At 43.6% G+C, this 16,738-nt stretch overlaps 1 protein-coding gene across 1 annotated transcript in view; it reads left to right on the top strand.

Moving 5' to 3' along the window:
* LOC128331674 (collagen alpha-6(VI) chain-like) overlaps window positions 1-16,738 on the top strand; it is a 114,612-nt gene that overhangs the window by 34,657 nt on the left and 63,217 nt on the right. The window contains 7 exon segments of the mRNA XM_053265380.1: window positions 697-768; window positions 889-915; window positions 3,502-3,546; window positions 3,664-3,717; window positions 5,404-5,466; window positions 6,570-6,635; window positions 8,221-8,274. Coding sequence (XP_053121355.1) covers window positions 697-768; window positions 889-915; window positions 3,502-3,546; window positions 3,664-3,717; window positions 5,404-5,466; window positions 6,570-6,635; window positions 8,221-8,274 — 381 coding nt within the window.

Raw genomic sequence — 16,738 nt, 5'->3', positions numbered from 1 at the left:
GCAAGGAGGTGGTGGTGTCTGCTATTCCAGGAAAAAGAAATTCCACTGAATGTAAGTCAGTCATCCATGCATGCGCAGGTGCCATTTGTGTGGTCAGCAACACCATGTTGACCCCGCAAATGTCGGCCACACATGCACAGACGCCATGTGTGTGTGCCACCCATGTGGTGGCATGGTTCCGGCTTTCGCGCATCCATGGAAGCAGAACTGCACTGCCGCAGCATGGGCAGCTTGCTAAAACCAGCATCACAGCATGCACTTGGGCTATGGGCTGTGCCGGTGGGGGGGAGTGACAGTGCCAGCAGCCATGCTGGGCAGGTACGACCCTTTACCTACCTCTCTCATTGCCCCTGCCCCCCCCCCCCGGCTGCCCGTTCACTGTCAAACTGGTCCGCTCAAGCCAGGCTTGGTTTGGTTCAATCATGGACCGAACCTCCCCCAGTTTGGTTCGCAATTGAGCACGGTTCGAGGTGAACTGCTTTTATTTATTTATTTATTTATTATTTATTTATTTATTTAACATATTTTATACCACCCAAAACTTACATCTCTGGGAGGTTTACAACAAAGGTTTGGTGCTGAATGGTTAATACATACACTGTCAGGCATGAGGCGAGGTTTGAGCCAGGGACTTTCCAGCTCACAGCCATTACTGCAAATGAGCTCATTTTCATGATCTTGCATTCTCATTATCAGGGTCCAAGAGGGTTGCCAGGACCAGATGGAGAAAATGGCTACAAAGGATGTCAGGGTAGCAGAGGTCCTAAGGTAAGCATCTGCTACAAACCCACTACTTTTTGAATGAGAGAAAAATGTTTTCTGTCACCATCTTCTGTAGAAAGCTCATTACATGAATACACTTACATTGTCTTTCCTCATCTTTTTCAGGGGCAGAGAGGAATAATTGGCCGCAAGGTAGAAATTCCTTTGGTTACGTATTACTTATTTATTAAAATCATTATTAAAAACAACAGGGCAATGATAAATAACATAACAAAAAAAATGTTTTAAATGTTCATGCAGACAAGGAACTTTTTATGCCAGCAGGTGTTTTTGGACTGAGGGAAGTTGGGTCATTAGTAGTTTTTCTTGCTACAGGGTTTTATCCTAAGTGGCCCATATGTTGAGTGGAGGGCCCTTGCATTCATTCCAGGGCGAGAAATATTTTCTGATTTCCTTTTCTCCCTGCCATTCTGCTCTCTGATGCAGATTGCCTCTGATTAGTAGCTTTTTCACAATCTCAGTATTTAAAATAGTCATAAGCTATATTAGGAAACAGCAGAGTGTGCAAAAGCTCCAATTCAGAGAATACATCACTAGTTCCATGTGTGCTATGGTATTATCCAGACAATATTCAAAAAACAAGAATGAGAGAGAAAACATTTCTGCTAAAATACTTACATAGCTTCTAGTAGTCAAGACAAGACTTTATTTCCATCTATGACCATCATAACAGCAAAATAAACAAGAAACAATTAAGACAATCTACTCCTACAAGGTAATAGTGGATCTCTATACAATTACCTAAAACACCTAAAACACAATACAGTGAGTAGAAAAAGCTAAAAATTAAGACTATGAACAAAAACTGTATAAAACTATATAAAAAACTAGAGTCAGAATGATACTGAGTATAAAGGTGACAAGATGTCATTATGTGCCTGATACAGAACAGTGTTAAATCTCATACCATTTTGTATTCTATACTATGTATGACAAAATCATATCCAACCAGTGGACGCAACATACATACATACAGATGTTAAAATGTTTAGGTCTTATTAAACTCTAAATGAATTTTGCTAGCTATTAGGCAAAACTTGGCCATATTATAGGATCTAAAGTCATTTTGATCTTTCAAAAGGAAATTAAGATAAAAAGAATCAGTACAGCCTGGATATGAGCTAATATATGGGGAGATAAGCTTATGCCGAATGTCACGGTAGTACTGACAGTACAAAAGTGCATGAGCTATCATTTCAATCACACCAGAGCCACAGGGGCAGATACGCTCTCCATATGGAATTTTCCAATATCTTCCTTCCAGCACAGCTGTGTGCAAGGCATTGCAACGGGCCAATGTCAGAGCCTTGTGGTACTTTGGGACTAGCTTCTAGTATGGCACATGTGAAGACAAAACATAGAGAAAGTATAAGACCTCAAAATATAATCGATTACAAAGGGCTTTATAAATAAAATCAAAAAGCATAGTCCTATTTCATGATCTCAGCACAGCTGTACTTCCAAGTTGTCCAAGAGTTAGGCTGAGATGTCAGAAGACAATCTGAGTCTCTATTTGGATTTACACTTAGAAAACTTCTCTTGATAACTTGGAGAAATACGTCACCATATTTTCATTATGTTATTCAAATAAATCATCAACTTTTCATCATAACTTGGAGAAATATGGCAGTATTCCAATAATAAACCCTTTTCTTTTTAATTGAGACTGTCTTGTTTACATTGTTCTTTGATCTGTTGTCACTCCAGCTCAGATATATAATTAACCCCTTTTATGCAGATATAAATTCCTTCCTTCATTAATCCTTATATTTGAGGAATGAAGAACAACTAGATAAATAGTATATTTGAAAATATCAGATTAATGAAATCACTTTTGGATTTAATGTAAAAACAAAATACAGATAAGGAGGTCATCAGTTTCTAGGCCAGAACTGAATCAATGACTAAAGGAAAGAAGGAGTGGTTTTATTCTTGTATCCATAACATCCCCATGATACACTCCTGTTCTGGAGGAGTGGATTTTTGGGAGGACACAAACTGCTGAAGTGCTGAAGAGGTGGTGTTGAAGTTTGTTTGTATGAAGTTCCTTCCACTCACACTGCTTAGGATACAACCTGATGTTTTAAGGATTTTGTAGGGATTTTGAACAAAATTTAATGAGTGGTCTAAAAATGATTTTATGTTGTTGCTTTTAGAGAGTCAAACAGACAGCTATAAATAAAGTCAGTGGCAATAAAGTCAAGTTTGGTGCCAAGCTTGTTTTTTTAATTCCAATGGGACTTCATCAAGTAAATTTAGTTAGGATGCCAGCCAATACATCTAAAGTAACCACACCAACTGCGTTAAGCACAAGGGCAGAAGTTGTTGACCTTACCTGGAATAATATGGTAATAACTCTGAGAAAGTGTTATTTACTTAACCACTTTAAGTAAATATATATGGGGCTATGTCAATGCTACTTAATAACTTTAAGTATACATGGGGCTTTAGTCCTGCTAACACCAATAAGAATCCAGCAAGTGAGGTTCTAAAGTTTTTAATTGGTTAAGTAGTGGGCTCCACTGTACTATGTTTCCTTTAAGTAAATGAAAAGCAAAAAATAAATTAAAAAATGAGATAGAAACAGAACAGGAAAATACTGAACAAAAATTTAGCCATCTTTAAACATTTAGTTAATTTTTGCATTAGGAAGCAACTATGGCAACATGTTCTTGATACTGAGATGAATCAGGAAGATAATTTGTGTTTTTCATGCAGGGAAATAATGGGGAAAATGGAATGGATGGCGTTCATGGAGAGCCGGTAATTTCTTTCCCTTTTTTCTCTGTTTTAGATTATTGTTGGAATTAGTAAAATTATGTTTTTTTAAAAAATAGAATAAGATCACATTCAGTACTTAGAATTCACATTATCTTTAAGGGTTCTCCTGGGCTTACAGGAATTAAAGGAGAAAAGGGTGACCCGGGCTACCAGGTAAGATGTTATTTTTCTGTGCTTATGGGAAAGCACTTGGGAGATTATCAACACAGGAGGAGGAGGGATCCTGTGGGCAGGGGCCTAACGAGGGAGAGGCAGACAGGGCACGCGCCCTGGGCGCCTTTGCAGGGGGGCGCAAAGTACCTGCCATGCCCCCCCCCACCCCAACTGTGGTCGGAGAGGCACCCCGCTGCCCCCCTCCCAGAGAACACGTGCCGTTTATTTCAGGCAGTGTTTGCTGCCTAAAAGCATCTATTCCCCTTTCTCTCCCTCCAGAGCAGCAAAGGCTGGCTGAAATAAATGGCAAGTGCTTATAGCATGCATTTGCAACTCCATGATAAGAGGGCCAGAAGGCTGTTTATAATAATAAACAAGAGATCCTTGATTACTGCTATGCAACAGGCAAATGATAATTCCATTAGTTCCTTCAGGGTCTAGGGAAATGGGACTTAGCTTTGTATGCAATAGATATTCCGTACACAAATGCTGCAAACCACAATTTCCAACAGAGGAACCCTTTCAGTTGCTAAACTTAAATGCTTAAATACCACAGAGTGCAAAGTCCTTTTGCATTGGAAACTGTCATTGTCATTGTGTTTTAATCAGGGTTGAGTAAAATGGATTTTTTAAAATTAAAAATCTGATTATTTAAAATTTAAATCTGATTTTTTTAAAAAAGAATTGATTTTTTGATTTAAATTTGATTTCATTTTTAAAATTCGTTTAAAAAAAGAACCTAGGTCAAAGATATCATCATGCATAATAAATATATAAATATGTTAAATAAATGTTATATAAATATGTTAAGAGCAGTATATGAGGATAAGAGATAATAGTCCTGATCAATCCTATTCTTCAGGTGGTGTATATGCAGCACACATACACAGTCAAGCCCTTCCTTGCTGCCCCCAAAGTGCAGTGACAAAGATGGTCAACAAATTGACTGAGGATTTGGGATTATGGAGTAGACCTGAGTGAGGAGAAGTTATAAATTATTATAAATGTAAGAGATGGAGGTGGGGAATAGAAAGGGAAAACAAAAGTGAACAAATTAGTCATGCAATCCTGAGGAAATGGTTTTGGAGTGTATCCTCCACTGTAGAATGGAAACACATAACATGGCAGCAGGCTGTGAAAGAGACCCTTATTTGGGAACCTTTTAATGACGTTTTTGTGGGTAAGACAGGCATGTGTATGAAATGCAAACAGTGCAACAAAGAAATGCAAGGTCCAGTTGCCCGAATGATACAGCATTATGCGAAGTGTGTACCTATTACAGTGTGTACCTATTTTCTAAAAAGAAACCCACATCTATCTCTGAATATGCATTAAGGTTATATTAGATTATTAATTTGTTAATTAAAAGATTAACGAGCTTGACTTGCATTTTTGAGCTGATATTATGGTAAAGTTATCTGAAAGATGGGCTTCAGATGTTTGAACAGGGGCGCAATTTCAGTGCTTGCCCTAGGCGCTATTTCCCCTAGATGCGTCTCTGCCTGTGGGCTATTTCTGGTTTCATAACCATAGAAATGCGACATCTGCTCTGGATCTAGATCACAAGCAAAAGAGGAACCAGAATAATCTGAACCCAAATATGCCAGACATTTTGAGTTAAAAATAAAAATTACTGTTTTATGACTTATTGTTCTAAACTTCTTACACACATTTAATTCGTTAAAGGGCAGCTCAGGATCATATGGACTTCCTGGAGAGCGTGGTGAGAAAGGCCTACGAGGAGATGTGGTAAGTTTTTCCAGGTGCAAGATGAAGAATGATGATTCTGTGCTTACCATACTTGTTTTGCATTCTGCTGTTCCTCATTTGCTCATTGGGCAAATGACCTTCACTGATTATGTCCTGTTGTTTTCAAGTTGTGCAGTACAATAATGTATCTGTGGTATTTTCATTCTTTTAAAAAATGGTGTCAGTGTTAACATTGGTTTTGAATGTTTTGATTATCTAGAGCCCTATTCTGCCTCTGACCTGAATTACCTGGGTTGTGTCCAAAGGTTCCTTTCCTGGAGGAAGGGAACCTTATGATATAATACATAATTGTATGGTTTGAAGTATACCCTGTATAATGACTTGGTCAAAGACCATTAGGATATACACAGAGGGTTGGATGGATCCAGAGGAGCTCTTCTGGATCCAGCCCCCTTGTATGAAACTGCTGATTGTGATCATTTGAATTTTAAGGATTTTGATGGATCTGTATGAAATCAGTGATGTACTAAAGGGCTTATATGGAGACTACTTATGCTCGTCCAGTCCATCAATGGACGGCTCCCATATGAGTTTACTTGTAGCTTAAGATCTTCATCAGAGTCCCTAATTTGGATTCTCTCAGCATTTAAAATATGATGTATGGATACCTGGAACAGGGTAGCCCCCCATACGCCTTTTCAGCAGTAGGCCTAAGAATTTGGAATTTGCTCCTGTAGGAAGTTTGCTTTAACCTTCCTTTGTTTTCTTTTCAATGCCAAGTTAGGGCAGTTTTGTTTCAAAGAGCTTTTAGGGCTCTCTGAAGTTGAGTGGTCTATTCTGTTGACAAAATTGTTGCTTGTGTGTTTGTCTGGGTCTGTTATTGATGTCTATTAAGTAGGCTATTTAATGTATTGTATTGCTTTTAACGCTGCTTTTGTTAGCTGACCTATGGGGCCTAGACCCAAAAGGAAAGTTGTAAGTATTTAAAATAAATAATAAGAAATTGTGTAGTGATCTGTAAATCACTTGTACAAGTAGCGTTTCCATGTACAAGCAGTGTTTATGATCATTAACCAATGAAATCTTTTGTAGTTAAAGAATATGAGCCTATTAGTATTTAAAAGTTGTTTTTTCTCATCTAGGGTAATCCTGGGCTGGATAATCACACTGTAGGACCAAAAGGATTACAAGGGGAAAGGGGGACAGAGGTAATCTTTTATTTTATATTGAGTGATAGTCAATGAAAATAAACATCCATAGAAATATATTATAAGCTGTAGAATCCAAGGGAAAGGGTTGTGGTATGCAAGGACCATATTGAATGGTTGTACCTAAGCCTAGGGACTAATGATAGATTGGTGTACAGATCACACCGTTGCTCAACCGAGTCCCTAACTGAGTTGACAGACTTGGTTGCAGGGTTGCAACTGGAGTCCAGATTGTTGGTGGTGGAACTGAGTGTTCACTGTGTTCACTGTGGGACTGAGTTGTCAGGAGTGGTTTAGGAGTTCGTAGTGGCCATGACAACTATGGGCCTATCCCAGGTGGTCTCTGGACTACATGTTGCTGGCCACATACTCGATTTGGTATTTTACTTTGATCAGGGTGGTGTTCTGTGGGTGGGTACTCTTGTATATATCAGATGGTTTATAAACATGATAAGTAATTATATATATACACACACACACACACACACACCCTAATTTCAAAACTTTAAGCCCAGCCATTCTCGAAATGAAAAGGGTTGGGCCAAAGGGGGACATGTTGCACTTTTTAAAAATAAAGGCAGATGTCAGTATCTTTCACATGGGGTGGAATGATGGTCCAAGGGGGTGGGGCAGCTTTAGTTCCAGAAGTTTTTGTAATTTTCTACCATGAAACAAGCCACTTATAGGACTTTTTTAAAGTTAAAAAAACCCCCATTAAAATCAATCAATTGATTGATCTTCTTCAAAATAAATATACAGAGTCCTGCTAACCTGTCCTACATCTGTGCCAAATTTCAGGACTCTAGGCCACACCATTCTGGAAATGTAAAGAGTTGGGGAAAGGAGGGGGGATGTTGCACTTTTTAATGAAGGCAATGGGCAAATTCCTCCACATGGGGGTGGAATGATGGCCTAAGTGGGGGCTTCAGTTACAGAAGTTTTGTAATTTTCTGCCTTGAAATAAGCCACTTATAGGACTTTTTTGGGATGATTTCAAAAAATCATTAAAAATCAACAAGTTGACCAATCCGCTTCAAAATCAATACACAGAATCCTGATAACTTGTACTACATCTGTGCCAAGTTCCATAACTCTAGGCCAATCCATTCCAGAAATATAAAAGGGGACCTCTTTTGCCTTGGGGAAAATAGTAGGTCCCTCTAGGAGCGTGGGCACATGGACCTGGACACCCAGTACTGTGCCTAACAGTGCCCTCATCCTGGTTCAGCCTGAATGCACTTGGTACCAAAACAATTTTACACCCAGATCCTAAATAAACTTTACTTGGGAGTAAGTCCCATAGATTTCAGTGGCACTTCCTTTCAAGTAACGGTGCTCTGTTTGTATATGATTAGTATTATATAATTGTTTTGCTATATACATTTTGAAAATGTTGGCTCAGTTATATGAGACTGCAGGATAGTTGCTATAAATGATTGTGCTAATACATTTTCTACTGTTCTAAAAGATGGTCTGCATTTTAATTAGTCAGCATCTGGTATGAATAACAAAATGGGCTGTGAACTTTAGGAAATATTAGTAGGGGAGAAGTGCCACAAAATTATATAAAATTTCTTGTTTTCAGGGTGAAAGGGGATCAAGAGGTCCAAGAGGACCAGATGGCCCCAAAGGAACTAGGGTAAGAACCAAAGAAGAAGATGCTAAACATTGTTTTCCCATGTGAAAGAGCTTTATGATGGTTATCTAACACAGACAACAACTGAGGAGATTTGGAACAAACAAAATGAAAGACTTCTTTGCACAATGAATAATTGATGCATGGAATTCACTGCCACAAGATATGGTGCAGGCCACTAGCCTTTACAGATGACTTTGAAATATAAAGTCCATGGAAATATAAAGTTCATGGAAATATAACTTCATGGAAGCCTTATAAGTACATGGAGGACTAGAAACTGCAACAAGTCATGAAGACTTTATGCTGTCTTTAAGTGCCTTGTCAGTTAAAAATAAGGACGGAGGCACTGTCTGTGCTCATGTGCCCCAGCAGCAGCTGAATCGTAGGGCTTCCTTCTACACAGCTGCTGGATGAGGTAGGACAAAAAGCCCTCCAACCCAGCTACTGCTTAGCACATGTTCACCAACAGTACCTCCAACCTTGCTTTTAACTGATAGGTGAATGGAAAATGGGAGCAATCACAGCTCCCGAACTAGGGTAGGAAGTGTCTCCTACCCAGTGGAGGCTCTTCACTTAGGGCAGGGTGGGCAACGCCCACCCCCCAAAAGCAGAGGCGTAACTATAGGGGGGGCGGGGGGCACGTGCCCCGGGCGCCACCCTGGTTGGTCACATGGGGGGGCGCCAAAAAGTGCCCCGCCGATCCCCTGGCTTTCCCTTTTTTGGGGTTTTTTAAAGCGCAGCAGTCGAGTGAGCAGTCCGACCCCTCCGGTCCACGTGGTGCCCCCTCCCCCAGTCCCGGCGCCACACGCCCGCCCCCCCCATTGCTCGGCTCTGGCATGCGGGCGCCTAAAGTTTGTTCACTCAAACAATCTTCCTCATCACAGCATGAACAGGAACAGCAAGTACTCCGCACTCCCAGTCCCTGCCCCGCCACCAGTCGCGCATGCGTGGTGCTGGTGTCTGACTCCTCCTCCCAACTCACCGCCTGCAGCACGTGCATTGGCGACGAGGCAGGGAGTCGGACTCAGAGTCGGAGCAGCGACGGGAGTGTTTCTGCTGCTGAGGCCACTGAGCACAAGCACTAGGGGGAGTTAACGGCCGGCCGCTGCCACATAACACAAGCAAAAGCACCAGGACAAGGTGTGTGTGATGATTGATGTGTGAACTTGGTCGGGCGGGGCAGGCTTGGCATTGCACCTGGCTGGCCCTTATACTTCTATTACTAGATGGCCAATTGATTTCCATGTTTTTTTACCGGGTGGTGGTGAGGGCATAGATGGCTCGGTGGTAGTAGGGCACCTGCTTTACATGCAGATCATGCCAGGTCCCAGGTCCACTTCCTCCTCCCCACCTAAAGCCCGAGGCTGGTGTGGACAACTACGGAGATAGATGGAGCAAACGGCTGCGCCTGACTGGGTATAAAGCGGCTCTCTAGGGTCCCTTTAAAACCGGAAGAGGAATTTGATGAGGCCGCTGGGCTGAACAGAGTGTTTTCACCTCCTCCCACCGTTGAGGAGGGCGGTCTTAATACATTTCTGCCCGCCCTCATCACCCACCAGCTAGTGGCCCCCAGACTGCGCAGCACTAGACCGACCGAGAATAAGTTCTCTCACATGGCCATGGCAGCAGCCCCGCGCTTCCTGCCTCTCTTGGGGCTAAGAAGCCTTTGCTGGCGCCCCAGTGGACTTGGAAGGGGGAGCGCGCCTAGAAAGTTCAGTGCGGCGGCACCTCCCAGGCGGCTGGAGCTGCGGGGCATCTACCCACCCCTGGCCACTCCCTCCACCTTGCAAGGCGAAGTGAATTATATCCGGTTGGAAGAGAACGTGCGCCTTTACGCCGGGCTTCCCTTCCGAGGTAGGGGCAGCAGCAGAAGGGACGCGGCGGCAGTGGGCTCCATCTAGGGTTGACGTTCATCAGGCAGCTTGTCTCCCCTGACCTTTTGGGTTTTCCCCTGTCATGGCGGCGGTGGGGGCGCGGTTTGGGGGGGGGCGCAATTTCAGTGCTTGCCCCGGGCGCCATTTTCCCTAGTTACGCCTCTGCCCAAAAGGCCAAAATGTCCAAAGAAACTAATAAAAATGGTCCAAAAGCAATAATAATTGTCAGCCATTCTGTCCTCTGCCACCATTTCAGGTCTGACTGACTTAGTCACTGCAACCCTGCACTTCCCTGCTTGCAGCTTGCTTGTTTCGTTTCGGATACAAAATGTTTTGTGCACAAAACAGACCATTTCGGCTGTTTTGTAGCCAAAACAAAACACCCAATGCTCAAAGCAGAAAATTTTGTAGCCAAAACAAAACATCCCTGTTTCGGATACAAAACATTTTGTTGTTTTGGCTGTTTTGGAACTCCATTTTGCAATCGCAGAAAGTCTTTCTCCTTCAGTCTCCATTTTGAGTTTTGACATCTGTTTGAATTTCCAGCCTTTTCAGCCCACAGATTGGCCTGCGAAAGCATGGGCTGATCTACTGGCAATTGCCTCCTTACTCCTTTTAAGCAAATTTAAGGGTAAATTTTACCCTCATTGGCTAGTGGGGCAGTGTGCGTTTACCCTCATTGGCCAGTGGGGAAGTGTGCATTTCATTGTTGTTGTTTCACACTGTTGTGTGTAGATCAATTGCATTTCCGGGGGGTGGGGATGTGGATGTGCATGACCTTTGGAAATATGCCTGATTTTTTCCAAAGCTCTGCTGTTGTTGATGTGTGATGTTGATGTTATTTGGGGTGGATTGGGGGCACAAAAGGGGCTTTAGGGGCAGAAGAGTGGTTCAGGTGGTAGTGCCCCAATGGGTGCCTTCTGCCACCCAGATTCCAAAGGAATTGGGGAAAGGGCTGATTTTTAAAGAATTTCTGAAGTTGAAATGTCTTTGGGGCAGATTTTGGGCAGAAAGGGGGCCTGAGGGGCAAAACAGTGGGTTGGGTGGCAGTGCCCCAAGGGGTGCCTGCCATAACCCAGATTCCAAAGGAATAGGGCAAAGGGCTGATTTCTTAGGAATTGTTGGAATTTTACGCTTCTTTAAGGCCCCCCCCCCCGGCCAGGGAATAATGGAGGTTTCAGCAGACCCATAACTCCACCTGGGGGGCACTGGGGCGGCTGGGAGTGAATGGTGGTGTAGTGCACATAGGGTGCTAACCACCCTCCATGGGTTGCTGTTGTTTCTGAGGTGTTCTGAGTATAGATTCTCCGGTAGCATATGAGATTTTCAATGACAAACCATGAATCCACTCTCATATGCTACCAGAGTATCTGAATCTACACTCAAAACATCTCAGAAACAACAGAACCCAGTACCCCATGGGTTAGCAACCCATGGGGGTGGTTGGCACCCTATGTGCTCTACACCACCACTCGCTCTGGGCCACCCTGGTGCCCCCCAAGTGCAGTTATGGGGCAGGAATTATGGAGGTCCATCATTCCCTATGGGGAAGAACTTTACATACACGCAAACTCCATTACATCTTTAAAAATCAGCCTTCTGCCCAATTCCTTTGAAAGAATTCTGGCAGCTTCCTTGCCCTCACTGGGCACTACCACCCACCCTACTCTGCTCTGGGACACCCCTTCCCCCCCAACATGAAGCTATACTTTTGCTAAAACCTCCATTCTTCCTTATGGGAAAAATCCTATACTTCAAAAATTCACCAAAAATCAGCCCTTTGCCCAATTCCTCTGAAATTTGGGTGGTAGTTTCCACCCATTTGGCACTACCCCCCCCCCACTAGTTTTCCCTGGGGCCATTTTTTAAAATCCAAAACGTTTCGGATTCGGATTTTGCAATTTCGAACAAAGAACAAAATTGGGGTGTTTCAGATTCGGGCCAAAAACGAAACAGAAACAAAACAAAACGCACAACCCTAGTCCTTGTTCTAGTCTTCTGAAGGAAGAGAGTGGCAATCGCCATTTTGTTCACTCTTGGACAGTGTGCTGTGTGAGTTGCCTTGCAGAGAGGAGACCATTTATTTTGTTTATTTAGCCTCAGATTATGTAAATTAAGTTTATGTAATTGTCAGATTATGTAAATTACATAATTGCTAGCAGCAATTACTAGCAATGTGCATTTGGGTGCCTTTAAGGAACTAATCGACACAAAACATGTAGGTAGCTCCTGCACCTCTCCTCAGGTCTGTACCTGAAGCGATCGCTTTGCCCTACCACATTAAAGGGCCACCCCTGCTAAATGCATGCTTTTATTTGTGCTTTTATTATCATGAACTTGCAATAATTACTAATTTCCTGCTAGGTCTGCCATGATTTAAAAAACATCATTTCACAAATTGGGAATCTAATCTTCCCATAGTTGCAGTCTGCAGATATTTCCTATCATCATTTGGACAGTTTTATTTAAAAAACAGGAGGGGTAGCTTAGAAGCTTTTTACATCCGCCTCCCTAGTTATGCACTCTGGGGCCCTGCCAAGCCACATCCCCCCCCCCCCCGCCTCCTCTGCATTCACTCAGCCCACCAATTTCTTCGTGCGGGACAGCAGAATAGGCATGGCCCCTCCCTCCCCTGGAAAGAGCAAGCTGCAAATGTGAGAAATAATTATAAGCCCCTCATGCTAGTACTATGTAGAAATAACAACTTGACTTAATTTGTGGAGGGTTTTGGTGGGTTGCTTGTTTGTTTTCAGCATTTTTAAGTACACCAAAGCTGCAGAGCCAGACAGATGGTTTTCTAGGCATTCAGGGTTACAAGTAAAAAGAGAGAGGGAAATGATCGATAAATATTTTAAAACTCTCTGTTAGGCATTTGGGAAATAATAAAAAGTGGCAGGTGGGCCAGGCTTCCAGAGAGGCCTCTGCATAGGCCTGGCTGAAGCCTGAAGCTCTCCAGGCAGGCCTTGGAGATCGGCAGGAGCAGACAGTCAAGAAAGGGTTAACTTTTCTCCCAACCCTATTGGTTCTCCTGGAGTCTTGTGCTCCTCCCCCGCTTGGAATTTGTATGGAACTGCAGAGCCCAGGTAGCTGGCTGTTGGACTGAGGGTCTCTCTCCAACCAGGAAGGAAAGTAAAACATTTGCTGTTTGAAAGAACACCCTTTGCTGTGTGTGTGTGTGATTTGTTTCCCTTGGTCAAGCTACCATGCTGCTCTCACCCCCATGAACCGTGTGTGTCTTGCACATGGGAGAGAAGTCCTATCCTCTGTGTGTGTGTGAGAGAGAGAATTCTTAACCTTTAAAAAACAACCAACAAAACATTTTCCAAGTATGCCAAAACATGTACTCATGGCATGTTTTTATAAGTGTCTGAAAACGGGTGTCCTTGAGTGCAGAGGCTTTTACAGGTATGTTCCTTGGAATGACATAGCCACCTCATGGAGCAGTGGGGAAGTCACTTGCCTAGGGAGCAAGGGGTTGCTGGTTAGAATCCCCACTGCTATGTTTCCCAGACTCCTATATCAGGCAGCAGTGATATAGGAAGATGCTGAAAGGCATCAACTCATACCGCGTGGGAGGAGGCAATGGTAATCCTCTCCTGTATTCTATCAAAGAAAACCACAGGGCTCTGTGGTCGCCAGGAGTCGACACCGACTCGATGGCATAACTTTACCTTTTACTTCCTATATGCCCACAGGAGTTAGTGTTGTTGTGTTTTGTTTTTTTGCTCCACCCCTGCGCCACCCACTTTGGCTCTGCCCTCCTGCCTGGTGCCCACCCATTCCCAGGAGTCCAGGGGCGTAACTAGGTTGGAGTGGGCCCTGAGACAAGATTCTTAAATGGGCCCCCCCCGCCGAGAAATTTTTTATATTATTCGATTTCTATACCGCCCTTCCAAAAATGGCTCAGGGCGGTTTACAAAGAGAAAAAGGTGCCTCTTTGCCCAGTTAGCAGGGGACTTTTATTCTCACATTTCTGTCCTCATTCAAAACATACAAAAAACAGATGTACAAAACTGAGCAAATGAGAAGGCACTAGAAACACTAATTATTAAAATGGGCCCCTTGCTGCAGATTAGCAAAGGAGACTTTCAACCATGCAGGGTGAGCCTATGTTTGTTTTCTCAGAATTCTGAACCAATTCAGTCAAGTTTGATTCCAGGAGGTTTTTCACACGAGGCTTTTAAAGCCCTTTAACACACATCTCCTCTGGAATGGAGGTGCTGCATTCACATGTTGGCCAGATTTACCCTAAGGGGAAAAAATATAAAAGCACAAGACATGCGTCACAGTTCTCACTCATGTCTCAGTTCTCACTCAGACCTGGGTTGCAAAACAACTTGAACAGAAGTGTATTTATGAATTAATTAATTAATTAATTAATTAATACATAAATAAATTTGTTCCAGAAGTTTTTGTAATTTCCTGCCATGAAACAAGCCACTTATAGGACTTTTTAGAGGGTTTTTTTTAAGCCAGCAAATTTTCCAATCAGTTTTAAATTAAATATTCAGAGACTTCTCAGTCTCTCCCCCCACCCATCAAAGCCCTATGGCAAGCAGATCCCTATATAGGGGGTGGGGGGAGTGTAACCACAAAAAGGAATTCATATTCTACCTGGCAAAGGCTGAGCTGTCTGGCCTGGGAAGAGGGTCTGCTGCAGAGAGCTGTAGTGGCCACTCTGACTGCCAGCCTTCTTCCTGGGGCTTGCCAGACTACTCGAATTCAGGCTTCACTGAGGCCTACACGGAGGCCTCCCTGGAAGCCCCGCCCACCCGCCGATCAGCTGAGAGGCGGGGAGAAAAGCAGCTTGCCTGCTGCTTTGATTGCCGACCAGGACGACAAGCAGGAGAGAGGGCAAACAGCGCAAGTGGCTGAAGGGTCTTGGGGCTGGGCAGGGGGCAATGGGGAGTCATGTGAGGTGTCTCTGGGGGGCCCCTCAAGGCAGTGGGGCCCCGAGACGACTGCCTCCCCCCTGCCTAATGGTAGTTACGCCCCTGCAGGAGTCAACAGCCGCCACTGCTCCTACCCTCTTCTTTATCGTGTGTCCTGCCCTAGCATGAATACCAATTGCTAGTGAGCAGTGATGGGAGAGGATTGTTTTCCTACATGTCCTGCTTTTGGACTTCTCCGAGACATTAGGGGTATGTATACAGGTTCGGTATCAAATTGGCTCAACATCGAACATGCCCAGTTTGAGGGCTTGATGTCAAGCCAGCCTTGAACTGAACCTGCCCCTCTTTGGCCTGATCTCGAACAACCCCCGGTTTGGGTTGGGGGGGGTTGATTTTTTTAAAAAATGTTTAAGTCTGAAAACTCATCACCTCCCGCTCCAGGGGCTTTTCTGTGGCCTTGGGGGGCAGGTCTCCAGACGTTTCCCTCCCCCCTGCCTGCCTCCAGTTTGTTACAAATATGCCTGGTTTGGGCAGTTTTTGGCCTGGTTCAGGCCTGTCCTCCATGGCAGTGGCCAATTTGGAGACCACCACGCATACCCAATGAGCCTCTGCATGGCCTGGGTGACCCAGCCACATAGAGGCCTACAGGTGAAACTCGGAAAATTAGAATATCGTGCAAAAGTCCATTAATTTCAGTAATGCAAATTAAAAGGTGAAACTGATATATGAGACAGATGCATTACATGCAAAGCGAGATAAGTCAAGCCTTAATTTGTTATAACTGTGATGATCATGGCGTACAGCTCATGAAAACCCCAAATCCACAATCTCAGAAAATTAGAATATTACATGGAACCAAGAAGACAAGGATTGAAGAATAGAACAATATTGGACCTCTGAAAAGTATAAGCATGCATAGTATAAGCATACAGTACTTGGTTTGGGCCCCTTTTGCAGCAATTACTGCCTCAATGCGGCGTGGCATGGATGCTATCAGCCTGTGGCACTGATGAGGTATTATGGAAGACCAGGATGCTTCATTAGTGGCCTTCAGCAATTCTGCATTGTTTGTTCTCATGTCTCTCATCCTTCTCTTGGCAATGCCCCATAGATTCTCTATGGGGTCAGGTCAGGCAAGTTTGCTGGCCAATCAAGCACAGTACACTGTATACTTTTCAGAGGTCCGATATTGTTCTATTCTTCAATCCTTGTCTTCTTGGTTCCATGTAATATTCTAATTTTCTGAGATTGTGGATTTGGGGTTTTCATGAGCTGTACGCCATGATCATCACAATTATAACAAATTAAGGCTTGACTTATCTCGCTTTGCATGTAATGCGTCTGTCTCATATATCAGTTTCACCTTTTAATTTGCATTACTGAAATTAATGGACTTTTGCACGACATTCTAATTTTCCGAGTTTCACCTGTATTGTGTATGTGTGGCAGCCTTCAAAATGGCCACTGACATGGAGGACAGGCCCGAGAACCGCCCGAACCACTAGCAGGGGGAGGGGGAACCTCCAGAGGCCCCCGTGGCTGCAGAGAAGCCCCCGGAGCGAGAGGTGGTGAGTTTTCAGACTTTAAAAAAGTGTAAATGTGTTTTCTCTTTAAGAATTGAACCCCCAAACCTGAACCGAACTGGGGGCTGTTCGTGGATGTCTGGGGGTGCATAATACTGAACATGCCTGGTCTGGT

This window comes from Hemicordylus capensis, chromosome 6, assembly GCF_027244095.1.
Source record: "Hemicordylus capensis ecotype Gifberg chromosome 6, rHemCap1.1.pri, whole genome shotgun sequence".
Lineage (NCBI taxonomy): Eukaryota > Metazoa > Chordata > Lepidosauria > Squamata > Cordylidae > Hemicordylus > Hemicordylus capensis.
This window is presented reverse-complemented; position numbering and strand designations above follow the sequence as displayed.